The sequence below is a fragment of the Scyliorhinus torazame genome, chromosome 13 (assembly GCF_047496885.1).
Source record: "Scyliorhinus torazame isolate Kashiwa2021f chromosome 13, sScyTor2.1, whole genome shotgun sequence".
Lineage (NCBI taxonomy): Eukaryota > Metazoa > Chordata > Chondrichthyes > Carcharhiniformes > Scyliorhinidae > Scyliorhinus > Scyliorhinus torazame.
The window spans coordinates 29,201,654-29,218,011 of record NC_092719.1 but is presented as its reverse complement, the minus strand read 5'-3'; the positions used below and the strand labels follow the sequence as shown (position 1 = coordinate 29,218,011).

General features: G+C 58.7%; 1 protein-coding gene across 1 annotated transcript in view; it reads left to right on the top strand.

The window, feature by feature from the left end:
* Positions 1-15,333, top strand: part of LOC140387673 (echinoidin-like) — a 107,563-nt gene extending 92,230 nt beyond the window's left edge. The window contains exon 7 of the mRNA XM_072470866.1: positions 15,126-15,333. Within this exon, the coding sequence (XP_072326967.1) occupies positions 15,126-15,205 (80 nt within the window). The 3' untranslated portion in view covers positions 15,206-15,333. The remainder of the gene's footprint in view (positions 1-15,125) is intronic.
* The last annotated feature ends 1,025 nt before the right edge of the window (positions 15,334-16,358 follow it).

Here is a 16,358-nt window from a genome sequence, read left to right as displayed (position 1 = left end):
CATGCAGTGGGACCAATCAGCATACACAACACCGCAGCCAATCACCAGTGAGAGCACACGCCCCAGAAAGACAGGGGAGAGGAGAGTTCCCGCTCATTCTAGTAGCAGCCAGCTCGGAGCACAGAGCTCACAGCCTGCAACACAGACATTCGCCATGCGCTGAGTGCATCACCTGTTTAGGGCTAGGCAAGGGTCAACAGTTAATGCTGGTGTTTCATTTACCCACAGTTCAAGTATGTTAATATAGTTAACCTTATAATTAAATAGAGTTGCACCACTTCCAGTGTTGGTGACCTGTTTGTGATCCAGAACACCCAACACATCACCGTCTCCTCCTGTCGTCCGCGCGCTGTCCCAGTACCGTCTCCTCCTGTCGTCCACGTACTGTCCCAGTACCGTCTCCTCCTGTCGTCCACGTACTGTCCCAGTACCGTCTCCTCCTGTCGTCCGCGCGCTGTCCCAGTACCGTCTCCTCCTGACGTCAGTGCGCTGTCCCAGTACCGTCTCCTCCTGACGTCAGCGTGCTGTCCCAGTCCCGTCTCCTCCTGACGTCCGCGCGCTGTCCCAGTACCGTCTCCTCCTGACGTCAGCGTGCTGTCCCAGTACCGTCTCCTCCTGACATCCGCGCGCTGTCCCAGTACCGTCTCCTCCTGTCGTCCGCGCACTGTCCCAGTACCGTCTCCTCCTGACGTCCGCGCGCTGTCCCAGTACCGTCTCCTCCTGACATCAGTGCGCTGTCCCAGTGCCGTCTGTCATAATATACACCAGTATATTCAGGTGCAGACACACACACACACTGATGGGCATGCAGTGGGACCAATCAGCATACACAACACAGCAGCCAATCACCAGTGAGAGCACACGCCCTAGAAAGACAGGGGACAGGAGAGTTCCCGCTCATTCTAGTAGCAGCCAGCTCGGAGCACAGAGCTCACAGCCTGCAACACAGACATTCACCATGCGCTGAGTGCATCACCTGGTTAGGACTCGGCAAGGGTCAACAGTTAATGCTGGTGTTTCATTTACCCACAGTTCAAGTATGTTAATATAGTTAACCTTATAATAAAATTGAGTTGCACCACTTCCAGTGTTGGTGACCTGTTTGTGATCCAGAACACCCAACACATCACCGTCTCCTCCTGATGTGAGTGCGCTGTCCCTGTACCGCCTGCTCCTGATTCAGTGCGCTGTCCCTGTACCGCCTGCTCCTGACGTCAGTGCGCTGTCCCTGTACCGTCTCCTCCTGACGTCAGTGCGCTGTCCCAGTACCGCCTGCTCCTGATGTCAGCGCGCTGTCGCTGTACCGCCTGCTCCTGGTTCAGTGCGCTGTCCCTGTACCGCCTGCTCCTGACGTCAGTGCGCTGTCCCAGTACCGCCTGCTCCTGACGTCAGTGCCCTGTCCCTGTACCGTCTGCTCCTGGCGTCAGTGCGCTGTCCCTGTACCGTCTGCTCCTGACGTCAGTGCGCTGTCCCAGTACCGCCTGCTCCTGATGTCAGTGCGATGTCCCTGTACCGCCTCCTCCTGGTTCAGTGCGCTGTCCCTGTACCGTCTGCTCCTGATGTCAGTGCGATGTCCCAGTACCGCCTGCCCCTGACGTCAGTGCGCTGTCCCTGTACCGTCTCCTCCTGACGTCAGTGCGCTGTCCCTGTACCGTCTCCTCCTGAAGTCAGCGCACTGTTCCTGTACCGTCTCCTCCTGATGTCAGTGCGCTGTCCCTGTACCGCCTGCTCCTGATTCAGTGTGCTGTACCTGTACCGCCTGCTCCTGATGTCAGTGCGCTGTCCCTGTAGCGTCTGCTCCTGATGTCAGTGCGATGTCCCTGTACCGTCTGCTCCTGATGTCAGTGCGCTGTCCCAGTACCCTCTGCTCCTGATGTCAGTGCGATGTCCCTGTACCGTCTCCTCCTGACATCAGCGTGCTGTACCTGTACCGCCTGCTCCTGATGTCAGTGCTCTGTCCCTGTACCGTCTCCTCCTGATGTCAGTGCGATGTCCCAGTACTGCCTGCTCCTGATGTCAGTGCTCTGTCCCTGTACCGTCTTCTCCTGATGTCAGTGCGATGTCCCAGTACCGTCTCCTCCTGATGTCAGTGCGCTGTCCCTGTACCATCTCCTCATGATGTCAGTGCGCTGTCCCTGTACCGCCTGCCCCTGATGTCAGTGCGCTGTCCCAGTACCGTCTCCTCCTGATGTCAGTGCGCTGTCCCTGTACCGTCTCCTCCTGATGTCAGTGCGCTGTCCCTGTACCGTCTCCTCCTGATGTCAGTGCGCTGTCCCTGTACCGCCTGCCCCTGATGTCAGTGCACTGTCCCAGTACTGCCTGCTCCTGATGTCAGCGCGCTGTCACAGTACCGTCTCCTCCTGAGGTCAGCGCGCTGTCCCAGTACCATCTCCTCCTGACGTCAACACGCTGTCCCAGTACCGTCTCCTCCTGATGTCAGCGCGCTGTCCCAGTACCGTCTCCTCCTGAGGTCAGCGCGCTGTCCCAGTACCATCTCCTCCTGACGTCAACACGCTGTCCCAGTACCGTCTCCTCCTGATGTCAGTGCGCTGTCCCTGTACCGCCTGCTCCTGATGTCAGTGCTCTGTCCCAGTACCGTCTCCTCCTGATTTCAGTGCGCTGTCCCTGTACCGCCTGCTCCTGATGTCAGTGCGCTGTCCCAGTACCGTCTCCTCCTGATGTCAGTGCGCTGTCCCTGTACCGCCTGCTCCTGATGTCAGTGCGCTGTCCCAGTACCGTCTCCTCCTGATGTCAGTGCACTGTCCCTGTACCGTCTCCTCCTGACGTCAGTGTGCTGTCCCAGTACCGCCTGCTCCTGATTCAGTGCGCTGTCCCTGTACCGCCTGCTCCTGATGTCAGTGCGCTGTCCCAGTACCGCCTCCTCCTGACGTCAGCGTGCTGTCCCTGTACCGCCTGCTCCTGATGTCACTGCGCTGTCCCGGTACCGTCTCCTCCTGATGTCAGCGTGCTGTCCCAGTACTGCCTGCTCCTGATTCAGTGCGCTGTCCCGGTACCGTCTCCTCCTGATGTCAGCGTGCTGTCCCTGTACTGCCTGCTCCTGATGCCAGTGCGCTGTCCCTGTAGCGTCTGCTCCTGATGTCAGTGCGCTGTCCCTGTACCGTCTCCTCCTGACGTCAGTGCGCTGTCCCTGTACTGCCTGCTCCTGATGTCAGCGCGCTGTCCCTGTACTGCCTGCTCCTGATGTCAGTGCACTGTCCCTGTAGCGTCTGCTCCTGATGTCAGTGCGCTGTCCCTGTACCGTCTCCTCCTGAAGTCAGCGCACTGTTCCTGTACCGTCTCCTCCTGATGTCAGTGCGCTGTCCCTGTACCGCCTGCTCCTGATTCAGTGCGATGTCCCAGTACCGTCTCCTCCTGATGTCAGTGCGCTGTCCCTGTACCGCCTGCTCCTGACGTCAGCGTGCTGTACCTGTACCGCCTGCTCCTGACGTCAGTGCGCTGTCCCTGTACCGTCTTCTCCTGATGTCAGTGCGCTGTCCCAGTACTGCCTGCTCCTGATGTCAGTGCGCTGTCCCTGTACCGTCTCCTCCTGATGTCAGTGCGCTGTCCCAGTACCGTCTGCTCCTGATGTCAGTGCGATGTCCCTGTACCAGTACCGTCTCCTCCAGATGTCAGCGTGCTGTCCCTGTACCGTCTCCTCCTGATGTCAGCGCGCTGTCCCAGTACCGCCTCCTCCTGATGTCAGTGCGATGTCCCTGTACCGTCTCCTCCTGATGTCAGTGCGATGTCCCAGTACCGCCTCCTCCTGATGTCAGTGCGATGTCCCTGTACCGCCTGCTCCTGACGTCAGTGTGCTGTCCCTGTACCGCCTCCTCCTGGTTCAGTGCGCTGTCCCTGTACCGCCTGCTCCTGGTTCAGTGCGATGTCCCTGTGCCGTCTCCTCCTGATTCAGCGCGCTGTCCCAGTACCGTCTCCTCCTGATGTCAGTGCGCTGTCCCAGTACCGTCTCCTCCTGATGTCAGTGCGCTGTCCCTGTACCGCTTGCTCCTGGTTCAGTGCGATGTCCCTGTGCCGTCTCCTCCTGATTCAGCGCGCTGTCCCAGTACCGTCTCCTCCTGATGTGAGTGCGCTGTCCCTGTGCCGTCTCCTCCTGATTCAGTGCGCTGTCCCTGTACCGTCTGCTCCTGATGTCAGTGCGATGTCCCTGTACCGCCTGCTCCTGGTTCAGTGCGCTGTCCCTGTACCGTCTCCTCCTGATGTCAGTGCGATGTCCCAGTACCGCCTGCTCCTGGTTCAGTGCGCTGTCCCTGTGCCGTCTCCTCCTGATGTCAGTGCGCTGTCCCTGTACCGCCTGCTCCTGATTCAGTGTGCTGTCCCTGTACCGTCTCCTCCTGATGTCAGTGCGCTGTCCCAGTACCGCCTGCTCCTGATGTCAGTGCGCTGTCCCTGTGCCGTCTCCTCCTGATGTCAGTGCGCTGTCCCAGTACCGTCTCCTCCTGATGTCAGTGCGCTGTCCCTGTACCGTCTCCTCCTGATGTCAGTGCGATGTCCTTGTACCATCTCCTCCTGATGTCAGTGCGCTGTCCCAGTACCCTCTGCTCCTGATGTCAGTGCGATGTCCCTGTACCATCTCCTCCTGATGTCAGTGCGCTGTCCCAGTACCCTCTGCTCCTGATGTCAGTGCGCTGTCCCTGTACCATCTCCTCCTGATGTCAGTGCGCTGTCCCAGTACCGTCTCCTCCTGATGTCAGTGCGATGTCCCTGTACCATCTCCTCCTGATGTCAGTGCGGTGTCCCAGTACCCTCTGCTCCTGATTCAGCGCGCTGTCCCTGTGCCGTCTCCTCCTGATTCAGTGCGATGTCCCAGTACCGCCTGCTCCTGGTTCAGTGCGCTGTCCCTGTGCCGCCTCCTCCTGGTTCAGTGCGCTGTCCCAGTACCGTCTCCTCCTGATGTCAGTGCGATGTCCCTGTACCGCCTGCTCCTGGTTCAGTGCGCTGTCCCTGTACCGTCTCCTCCTGATGTCAGTGCGATGTCCCAGTACCGCCTGCTCCTGGTTCAGTGCGCTGTCCCTGTACCGTCTCCTCCTGATGTCAGTGCGCTGTCCCTGTACCATCTCCTCCTGATGTCAGTGCGCTGTCCCAGTACCGTCTCCTCCTGATGTCAGTGCGATGTCCCTGTACCATCTCCTCCTGATGTCAGTGCGCTGTCCCAGTACCCTCTGCTCCTGATGTCAGTGCGATGTCCCTGTACCATCTCCTCCTGATGTCAGTGCGCTGTCCCAGTACCGTCTCCTCCTGATGTCAGTGCGATGTCCCAGTACCGTCTCCTCCTGATGTCAGTGCGCTGTCCCTGTACCATCTCCTCCTGATGTCAGTGCGCTGTCCCAGTACCGTCTCCTCCTGATGTCAGTGCGATGTCCTTGTACCATCTCCTCCTGATGTCAGTGCGCTGTCCCAGTACCCTCTGCTCCTGATGTCAGTGCGATGTCCCTGTACCATCTCCTCCTGATGTCAGTGCGCTGTCCCAGTACCCTCTGCTCCTGATGTCAGTGCGCTGTCCCTGTACCATCTCCTCCTGATGTCAGTGCGCTGTCCCAGTACCGTCTCCTCCTGATGTCAGCGCGCTGTCCCAGTACCCTCTGCTCCTGATGTCAGTGCAATGTCCCTGTGCCGTCTCCTCCTGATTCAGTGCGCTGTCCCAGTACCCTCTGCTCCTGATGTCAGTGCGATGTCCCTGTGCCGTCTCCTCCTGATGTCAGTGCGATGTCCCAGTACCGCCTGCTCCTGGTTCAGTGCGCTGTCCCTGTGCCGTCTCCTCCTGATTCAGTGCGCTGTCCCTGTACCGCCTGCTCCTGGTTCAGTGCGCTGTCCCTGTACCGTCTCCTCCTGATGTCAGTGCGATGTCCCAGTACCGCCTGCTCCTGGTTCAGTGCGCTGTCCCTGTACCGTCTCCTCCTGACGTCAGTGCGCTGTCCCAGTATCGTCTCCTCCTGATGTCAGCGCGCTGTCCCTGTACCGTCTCCTCCTGACGTCAGTGCGCTGTCCCAGTATCGTCTCCTCCTGATGTCAGCGCGCTGTCCCAGTATCGTCTCCTCCTGATTCAGTGCGCTGTCCCTGTACCGTCTCCTCCTGATGTCAGTGCGCTGTCCCAGTACCGCCTGCTCCTGGTTCAGTGCGCTGTCCCTGTACCGTCTCCTCCTGACGTCAGTGCGCTGTCCCAGTATCGTCTCCTCCTGATTCAGTGCGCTGTCCCAGTACCGTCTCCTCCTGATTCAGTGCGATGTCCCTGTACCGCCTGCTCCTGGTTCAGTGCGCTGTCCCTGTACCGTCTCCTCCTGATGTCAGTGCGATGTCCCAGTACCGCCTCCTCCTGACATCAGTGCGCTGTCCCTGTGCCGTCTCCTCCTGGTTCAGTGCGCTGTCCCTGTACCGTCTCCTCCTGATGTCAGTGCGATGTCCCAGTACCGCCTGCTCCTGGTTCAGTGCGATGTCCCTGTACCGTCTCCTCCTGATGTCAGCGCGCTGTCCCAGTACCCTCTGCTCCTGACATCAGTGCGCTGTCCCTGTGCCGTCTCCTCCTGACGTCAGTGCGCTGTCCCAGTATCGTCTCCTCCTGATTCAGTGCGCTGTCCCAGTACCGTCTCCTCCTGATTCAGTGCGATGTCCCTGTACCGCCTGCTCCTGGTTCAGTGCGCTGTCCCTGTACCGTCTCCTCCTGATGTCAGTGCGATGTCCCAGTACCGCCTCCTCCTGACATCAGTGCGCTGTCCCTGTGCCGTCTCCTCCTGGTTCAGTGCGCTGTCCCTGTACCGTCTCCTCCTGATGTCAGTGCGATGTCCCAGTACCGCCTGCTCCTGGTTCAGTGCGATGTCCCTGTACCGTCTCCTCCTGATGTCAGCGCGCTGTCCCAGTACCCTCTGCTCCTGACATCAGTGCGCTGTCCCTGTGCCGTCTCCTCCTGGTTCAGTGCGCTGTCCCAGTACCGTCTGCACCTTATGTCAGTGCGATGTCCCAGTACCGCCTGCTCCTGGTTCAGTGCGCTGTCCCTGTACCGTCTCCTCCTGATGTCAGCGCGCTGTCCCTGTACCGCCTGCTCCTGGTTCAGTGCGCTGTCCCTGTACCGTCTCCTCCTGATGTCAGTGCGACGTCCCAGTACCGCCTGCTCCTGGTTCAGTGCGCTGTCCCTGTGCCGTCTCCTCCTGATTCAGTGCGATGTCCCAGTACCGTCTGCTCCTGATGTCAGTGCGATGTCCCTGTACCGCCTGCTCCTGGTTCAGTGCGCTGTCCCTGTACCGTCTCCTCCTGACGTCAGTGCGATGTCCCAGTACCGCCTGCTCCTGGTTCAGTGCGCTGTCCCTGTACCGTCTGCTCCTGATGTCAGTGCGATGTCCCAGTACCGCCTGCTCCTGGTTCAGTGCGCTGTCCCAGTACCGTCTGCTCCTGATGTCAGTGCGATGTCCCTGTACCGCCTGCTCCTGCTTCAGTGCGCTGTCCCTGTGCCGTCTCCTCCTGATTCAGCGCGCTGTCCCTGTGCCGTCTCCTCCTGATTCAGTGCGCTGTCCCTGTACCATCTCCTCCTGATTCAGTGCGCTGTCCCTGTACCGCCTGCTCCTGGTTCAGTGCGCTGTCCCTGTACCATCTCCTCCTGATTCAGTGCGCTGTCCCTGTACCGTCTCCTCCTGATTCAGTGCGCTGTCCCAGTACCGCCTGCTCCTGGTTCAGTGCGCTGTCCCTGTGCCGTCTCCTCCTGATTCAGCGCGCTGTCCCTGTGCCGTCTCCTCCTGATTCAGTGCGCTGTCCCTGTACCATCTCCTCCTGATTCAGTGCGCTGTCCCTGTACCGCCTGCTCCTGGTTCAGTGCGCTGTCCCAGTACCGTCTCCTCCTGATGTGAGTGCGCTGTCCCAGTACCGCCTGCTCCTGGTTCAGTGCGCTGTCCCTGTACCGTCTCCTCCTGATGTCAGTGCGATGTCCCTGTACCGCCTGCTCCTGGTTCAGTGCGCTGTCCCTGTACCGTCTCCTCCTGATGTCAGTGCGATGTCCCAGTACCGCCTGCTCCTGGTTCAGTGCGCTGTCCCTGTACCGTCTGCTCCTGATGTCAGTGCGCTGTCCCTGTACCGCCTGCTCCTGGTTCAGTGCGCTGTCCCTGTGCCGTCTCCTCCTGATTCAGTGCGCTGTCCCAGTACCCTCTGCTCCTGACGTCAGCGCGCTGTCCCTGTACCGTCTCCTCCTGATGTCAGTGCACTGTCCCAGTATCGTCTCCTCCTGATGTCAGTGCGATGTCCCAGTACCGCCTGCTCCTGGTTCAGTGCGCTGTCCCTGTGCCGTCTCCTCCTGATGTGAGTGCGCTGTCCCAGTACCGCCTGCTCCTGGTTCAGTGCGCTGTCCCTGTACCGTCTGCTCCTGATGTCAGTGCGATGTCCCTGTACCGCCTGCTCCTGGTTCAGTGCGCTGTCCCTGTACCGTCTCCTCCTGATTCAGTGCGCTGTCCCTGTACCGTCTGCTCCTGATGTCAGTGCGATGTCCCTGTGCCGTCTCCTCCTGATTCAGCGCGCTGTCCCTGTACCGTCTCCTCCTGATTCAGCGCGCTGTCCCTGTGCCGTCTCCTCCTGATTCAGCGCGCTGTCCCTGTGCCGTCTCCTCCTGATTCAGCGCGCTGTCCCTGTACCGTCTCCTCCTGATTCAGTGCGCTGTCCCTGTGCCGTCTCCTCCTGATTCAGCGCGCTGTCCCTGTGCCGTCTCCTCCTGATTCAGCGCGCTGTCCCTGTGCCGTCTCCTCCTGATTCAGCGCGCTGTCCCTGTGCCGTCTCCTCCTGGTTCAGTGCGCTGTCCCTGTGCCGTCTCCTCCTGATTCAGCGCGCTGTCCCTGTACCGTCTCCTCCTGATTCAGTGCGCTGTCCCTGTGCCGTCTCCTCCTGATTCAGCGCGCTGTCCCTGTACCGTCTCCTCCTGATTCAGTGCGCTGTCCCAGTACCGTCTCCTCCTGATGTCAGTGCGATGTCCCTGTACCGCCTGCTCCTGGTTCAGTGCGCTGTCCCTGTACCGTCTCCTCCTGATGTCAGTGCGATGTCCCAGTACCGCCTGCTCCTGGTTCAGTGCGCTGTCCCAGTACCGTCTCCTCCTGATGTCAGTGCGATGTCCCAGTACCGCCTGCTCCTGGTTCAGTGCGCTGTCCCTGTGCCGTCTCCTCCTGATTCAGCGCGCTGTCCCTGTGCCGTCTCCTCCTGATTCAGTGCGCTGTCCCTGTACCGTCTCCTCCTGGTTCAGTGCGCTGTCCCTGTGCCGTCTCCTCCTGGTTCAGTGCGCTGTCCCTGTGCCGTCTCCTCCTGATTCAGCGCGCTGTCCCTGTGCCGTCTCCTCCTGATTCAGTGCGCTGTCCCTGTGCCGTCTCCTCCTGGTTCAGTGCGCTGTCCCTGTGCCGTCTCCTCCTGATTCAGCGCGCTGTCCCTGTGCCGTCTCCTCCTGATTCAGTGCGCTGTCCCTGTGCCGTCTCCTCCTGGTTCAGTGCGCTGTCCCTGTGCCGTCTCCTCCTGGTTCAGTGCGCTGTCCCTGTGCCGTCTCCTCCTGATTCAGTGCGCTGTCCCTGTACCGTCTCCTCCTGGTTCAGTGCGCTGTCCCTGTACCGTCTCCTCCTGGTTCAGTGCGCTGTCCCTGTACCGTCTCCTCCTGGTTCAGTGCGCTGTCCCTGTGCCGTCTCCTCCTGATTCAGCGCGCTGTCCCTGTGCCGTCTCCTCCTGATTCAGCGCGCTGTCCCTGTAATATGGAAGCAAGAAAATTGACCTTAATTGGTGATTACTGACTTCTTTCCATGTCCAGGCTGAATCCAGAATCCGCCAACGGGATCCGGCAGGTTCGATCAGAAACTGATCAGCGCGTGGCGTGGATCCTCATTTTGGCCTCTCCCGTGATCTTACCGACTTGCGCAGGTGTGCGGCGGACGTGACGCGGGCGTTAGATCACACCCTGTATCTTAGAGGAAAATGGCTCCAAGAAAATAGATCAGTGGTTGAGATTCTGAGTGGGCTCCATGTGGTTGAGTTTTAGACTTTGACAGATCTCTACTTCCTGCCCCTCTGGCAGTCATCTTCCAGGTAAAACTGTTTCCTGGGGGAAAGTACATGGGTGACATGCTGTGGATAAAGGAACGGTCACTGGGAGTGACACTAAAGTTTCTCCTTCTGCTCAATTGTGCGTCTCTGTGGGATCTGCAGTGATGAGGTCAGACCAAGAGCAGCTTCGTAACTGCTGCACATTTACTGAGCTGATCCTGACACGGCCCAGGCTGCAGCCGTGCTCCCGGTGAGCAGGACACCACTCTGTTTATACACCATTCCCAGGAAAAAGATTCAACCTTCCTGTATCCAGCTAACTTCACTAATGCACCAAACATCCTTCCCCCTTTCCACAGGATTCAATTCCCAGATTGAAGGTAATGTAACCCAGACAGATATCGGAAAGCTGAATTCTAATTGGGAATGTTCCAATTGTGTGAAGTATGCACACCCCACCCTGCACCACATGCCAGCACCCAAACTGGGTGCCCTGGCGACGCAGGCCATCAGCTACCCACCGCTGTGCTGCATGCATCTGGCTGTGCGCTTTCTGTGCCTCCTCCCCCAGGAGAAGATGGCCAACAACTGCTGAGAGAGGGAAAAGACCGGAGTGGGACCGCCGGACCGGTGGCCCCTCACTGCAGCGGGGCAGCGGACACTGGATCTGGTTGGTGGGCCCAGAGAGAAGCCTGTCGCCGAGGCGGAAGTTCGCATCGGGCGAGCAAGTCAGACACCACTGAATTGTGGTTCCCCATGGCATGTGTGGCACCGCCACTACCCACCGTCCCCATCACCACCACCAACTCCCTACCGCACACCACCACCCACAACCCCGTCCACCATCGCTAACCGCACACCGCCCCTCCAACACCATCCACCCCGCTCACCCCCCTCCACCACCATCCCAATTCACCATCCAATCATGCGTCATGTCTTGCGTCTTGCAGGATCACCTGGCGATGAGGCAGGCTCTTCTGGTGTCCCCCCACCAACCCCAAGTGGGTAGCAGCGAGGAAGAGGAAACGGACAGCGACGGGATCCCTCGAACTGCTGCCTGGGACACCCCGGAGCACCAGTCTGGGGACGACGCTGACTTCCTGACACAGCTGATTCCAACACCCTCCACCGTCAATGAGACACTCAGCTCGGTTGGGCACTTTAGTGAAGAGCCTCCTGGGGCACTATCTCGCGCGCATCATCCATGCGCAGTGTTACATCAGGTGTCGGGCGGTCCGAGGGAGGCCTGACCCCAGGGTCTAGCTGCCGTCCGGACAGATCCAGGCTTCTGGAAAGGGCGGTCCCATCGTCAGTGGAGATGCAGTCACAGAGCCAGGGACTGCATGAGGGGCGGTCGGCGAGCATCCAGTACCTGCAGGTGCAGCTTGAGGCATCCAACCACCTGCAGTGGCAGGAGGTGGTGCCGACCATGCGTGCCACCCAGACCAACACCAGACAGGTGACATCTGCGGTGGAGGCCTTTGGGGCAAAGATATTGGCCATGAATCGTTGTCCAAGGCCTGGGACACTCTGTGCGGGGGGTGGCCGTGGCACAGGGCGAGCTGGACATTGCAGATGTGCTCCAGAACGTGGCCCAGTCACAGCAGGTCAAGGCTAAGGGCGTCGGTGGCATTGCCCAGGCGCTGGCTGACCTGAGCCAGGCACAGAGCTGGGTGGCACAGTCACTGGCTGATGTGGTACAGACCCAGAGGGAGGTGGCACAGTCACTGGCTGATGTGGTACAGACCCAGAGGGAGGTGGCACAGTCACTGGCTGATGTGGTACAGACCCAGAGGGAGGTGGCACAGTTACTGGGTAATGTAGCACATTCCCACATTCCCAGAGGGAGGTGATCCACTCCCTGGACTCCATGGCTGTGAGAATTGAGACCCTGGTCGAGACGGGAGTGGGCCTCCAGGACTGGCAGCGCCAGGTGGCGGGGGTGCCTCCGGGATTAACTCCACTTGCACCACCATCCCAAGGGGTAGCTCGGGGGGGTCATCGGGCACTGCGAGGGAGAAGGAGGTGATGGGGCCCATGACTCCCGCAGGGCTGGTGCCGGAACACCACAGCATCTAGAACTCCCCCCCCCCCCCTACCCCCTCCGGAGCCTGGTGCATCTGATGAACAGCGGGCAGAACAGGGCAGCAGCACTCCACTTGGGACACCCGAGGAGCAACCGGGCCCATCCAGGCTTGGTCGTCCCAGAAGATGGTCGCAAAAGGGGACCCAGGTCACACGGCGGGAATCGCCACAGGCCACATCCACTGCTGATGTACCACCTGGGGATCCATCTAGACATGGCATTAGGGTCCCTAAGGCCAGAAAGGTAGACGCCAGTTAGGTTGGCACAGGTGCAGCACAAAGGGAAGCATTAGGTGCAAACCTGTCTGTATATGTTCACTGTTTCACAATAAACACCTGTTCACAATGTTTCGGTGCTCTGTCAGGAGGGTGTGGGGGTGGCCTGGTGCGGACTGGCTACGAGAGGGCACTGGGGTGCGCGGACGTTGGGGGTAGGCTTGGGCCAGAGACCCCAGATCAGCCAGTGCTCACTGTTCCAGTGCCTCACCCCATCCCCCGCCACCCCATACCCACCCGCCTTACCATGCCCACCCCATTACCCCCCACCTCAAGGGTTCGATGGGACCATGTTTTGGAATGGCCAGCTCGCATGCAGGGATCACCCAGGTGGTCGGTGGAAAGTGCTACCGTGGGCAGGAGTCAGACATTGTCAAACAGTGCGGAGAAGCAGAGCTCATCGCAGAGCTCATCGCAGAGCTCATCGCAGAGCTGGCCGTCATCATCCTCCACCCCATGGACCGGACCCTCTGTTATTGCCAACCCAGGGCCCCCACCCTGTAGTGAGGCAGGTATTAACCACGGAAGGGGTTGCAAGGGAGGCCGGTGATGGCGCAGTGAGGGTGTTCATGCTATGGGGTGGTCGGCCGGGGTGGGGGTGGGGCGGGGGTGTGACGGGATGTTTGTGCCGCTGGTCAGGCCCTCGGGTTGGTGAACCTGGAGGTGAGTAGAACGTCCCGTGCATGTTGTGCGACCTCCCGTGCCTGCTCAGGCCCGATGTCCTGCCCATCCTCATCCTCCCCCATATCGTCCTCATCGGACGAGGACTGGCATTCATCCTCCCCCTCCAGCACGTTGCCCCTCTCCTGGGCAGTGTTGTGGAGGACATAGCAGGCCATCACCATGTATGTGACCTTCTTAGCGCTATGCTGGGGGGCCCCTCCAGAGCGGTCCAGACACCTGAACCGCGTCTTCAGGGTGCCAAAGCACCGTTCGATCATGCCCCTGGTGTCGGCCTGGGCGCCATTGCAGCAGGTCTCCGCGTCGGTCTGTGGCCTCCAGATAAGCGTCATGAGCCATGACCGCAACGGTTAACCCTTGTCGCCCAGGAGCCAACCTCTAGCCGGGGGTGCACCTTGAAGATGTCAAGAACCGTCGAGTGTGCCAGGACAAAGGCGTCATGCACACTACCCAGGTATCGGGCCCAGGTGGGCATCTCATGGTCACACACCAGCTGCATGTTCATGCAGCCCCTTTTTGTGTAGAGTGGCCATCATGGACCGGTTCCCCGAGGGCAACATGCATCCCATCGATCACCCCCTGGACCTGGGGCACCTCGGTGATGACATGACAGCGAATCCCGCTGCCCGACCATCCTGGTGGTCTCGGTCCAGATTGAATTTGATGTATTGTCCGGGCATATAGGGCCTCTGTGATGGCACTGATGCACCTGTTCACCGACCTCACCATTAGCTTCCTGTTCCTCTGGGGAAAGCTCCGCCATGACAGGGTCCTTCTCGAGTAACTCCGACTCGTACAGCCTCAGTGCATCGCCCAGGGTTGCGGCAAGCAGGATAAAGGCCACCGTTCCTGGTTGGATTTCGATAGTCATTCCGAATGGGGGTGAAAGACATGTTAGCATGGGGCATACTCCCGTGACCTACGAGGTCCAGCGGGCTCCACGATGGCCCCATGTTCCTCCTCCCCCATCCCCACACCCACCACCGGCTGTTCCTCCGGCACCCTGCCCTCCACACCCCTGGCCCCGTTGATGGTTGCACCATGGGGGGGCCTGTGGCTCCGAAGCTTGCACCTGCTGACAGGGGTACCGTTGGCTGGTGCTGCCATGCCAGTGATACGCTCAGTGGCCTTCGAGTGGCACCCTCCTGTAGGGGCTACCATGGGCGATGCCCTTGGGTGGGCCGCATGATGACCTGCTGGCGGGTGATGGCCTGTTGGAGGGGGGGGGAGTTGTTGGGGTTGAGGGTGGGTGGTCGGGTACAGAGCTGGTGGGGTAGAGGGTGGAGGCTGGGGTGCCGGTACTGGGGATGAAGAGGTGAGGGCACCCACATGTCTGGTGTCACTCGTTGGCCACGGTGGACAGTCAGTGGGGTGCGCAGAAAGATGGCTTCCAACAGGCTGCTTCAATTGTGGTCCATGGGGGGGGGATTCACCCCCACCCTAAGGCCCGTCCCCTGGTCAACCACCGCTTCTCCCACTCCCTCGGCCCCCCCTACCCACGACCAGCCATGTCAGCGGCAGGAGCGGCAGCCCACAGCCGTGCCTCTGTGTGTCCGACCTCCCCCCCTCTCCCTCATTGGCCACGGTGCCTGTTTCCAGATTTTTAAAAGCACAAGTGAAACATGCCGTCAGTAAATCCTCGGCTCAGGCCCGCTGGTGCTATGCCGACGGTGTTTACCGTATATGCGGAGTAGAACACATTGACCCTGCTGTCATGGCACCGCAGCATGGCGGTCTGTCAGGCGCCCGGCGCTGGCCATCAGTCTGGCCTCACCACCAATTCTCCGCCCAATTACCTTTCCCAACTCCAGCGTTGGTCGACGGAGAATCCCACCCTGCACCTTCACTCAGGCACTGTCCCCCAAGTGAATAGCGGCAGGTTTTCAGATTCACTGACTCACACACTGACCGGAAAGGGGGTCACAACAGGAAATATCTCCGGTTATTTACAAAGATCCTCACGGATTAAGAGATGGGGAAAATGAAAAGATCATTGACGCTCTCAAAGCAGAAAGAATGAACTACTTAGAACAATAGCTGCTCACTTCACTGAATTCAATCTTTCTTTCTTTCTCCAGGGAGTAGAATTGGCTGGAATGATGCAAATTGTTCGAACAAAATAAATTTCATTTGCTCCCGCAAATTGATCTATGATTAGAGGAATCTGGTGATGCTCCGTGATCCTGTCCGGGACTGGATTCAGTGTTTGATTTGTTTGTGACACAGTTACTGCCTCTGTGACTGTTCTTAGTCTCTCAGTCAATAATAAATACAATTGCATCATGAGCTGTGTGTTTGATGCTGTGTGAGTCTAGTTTATAGCAGCCTTCCTGTCCCACTGTCGCTTCCTACCCACCTCTTCACTCAATATTACATTGGGGAGGAAGACAGCACAGACTTGGATGTGTTTTTAATTCATTCATGTGAAGTGAGCATTGCTGGCAAGATCCAAATGTATTCCTCTTTGAGAAGGTGCTGGAGTCCAACTGGCGATAGGGAGGAAATTCTGGGGTTTTGATCCAGTGACAGTAAAGGACACCCCCATGTCACAACAAGCATGGAATACATGGACCTCATTTGACTAAGTATGGGGGAGTTCCTTGGCATAGTGTCCTGGGTTCAATCATCTTCAGCTGCTTCATCAATAACTTTCCTTCCATCATAAGGTCAGAAATGGAGATGTTCGCTGATGACTGCACAATGTTCAGCATCATTTGCGACTCCGCAGGAACTTAAGGTAATCTAACCATTGTTCCTTGACGTTCACTGGCATTACCATTCGCTACCAGAGGAGGTGGTGGAATCAGGGACGGTAGTGACATTTAAGGGGCATCTTGACAAATACATGAATAGGATGGGAATAGAGGGATACGGACCCAGGAAGTGTAGAAAATTGTAGTTTAGTCGGGCAGCATGGTCAGCACGGGCTTGGAGGGCCGAAGGGCCTGTTCCTGTGCTGTACATTTCTTTGTTCTTTGTTCTTTGTTCTCTTACTGAATCCCCCACTATCAACATATAAATACTGTGGCTACAAGAGCAGGTCAGAATTCGGGAATCCAGCAGCGAGAAAGTCACCTACTGACTCCTCAAAGTTTGTCCACTATCCACAAGGCAAAAGTCAGGAGAGTCTTTGCGCACTGTCCCCTTACCTGGATGAGTGAAACTCCAACAACACTGAAGAAGCTTGATACCATCCAGGACAAAGCAGTCACTTGATTGACACCTCATCCACCACCTCAAACATTCACTCCCTCCACAACTGACACACAGTGGGGACAGTGTGTTATCTACGAGATGCACAGCAGGATCTT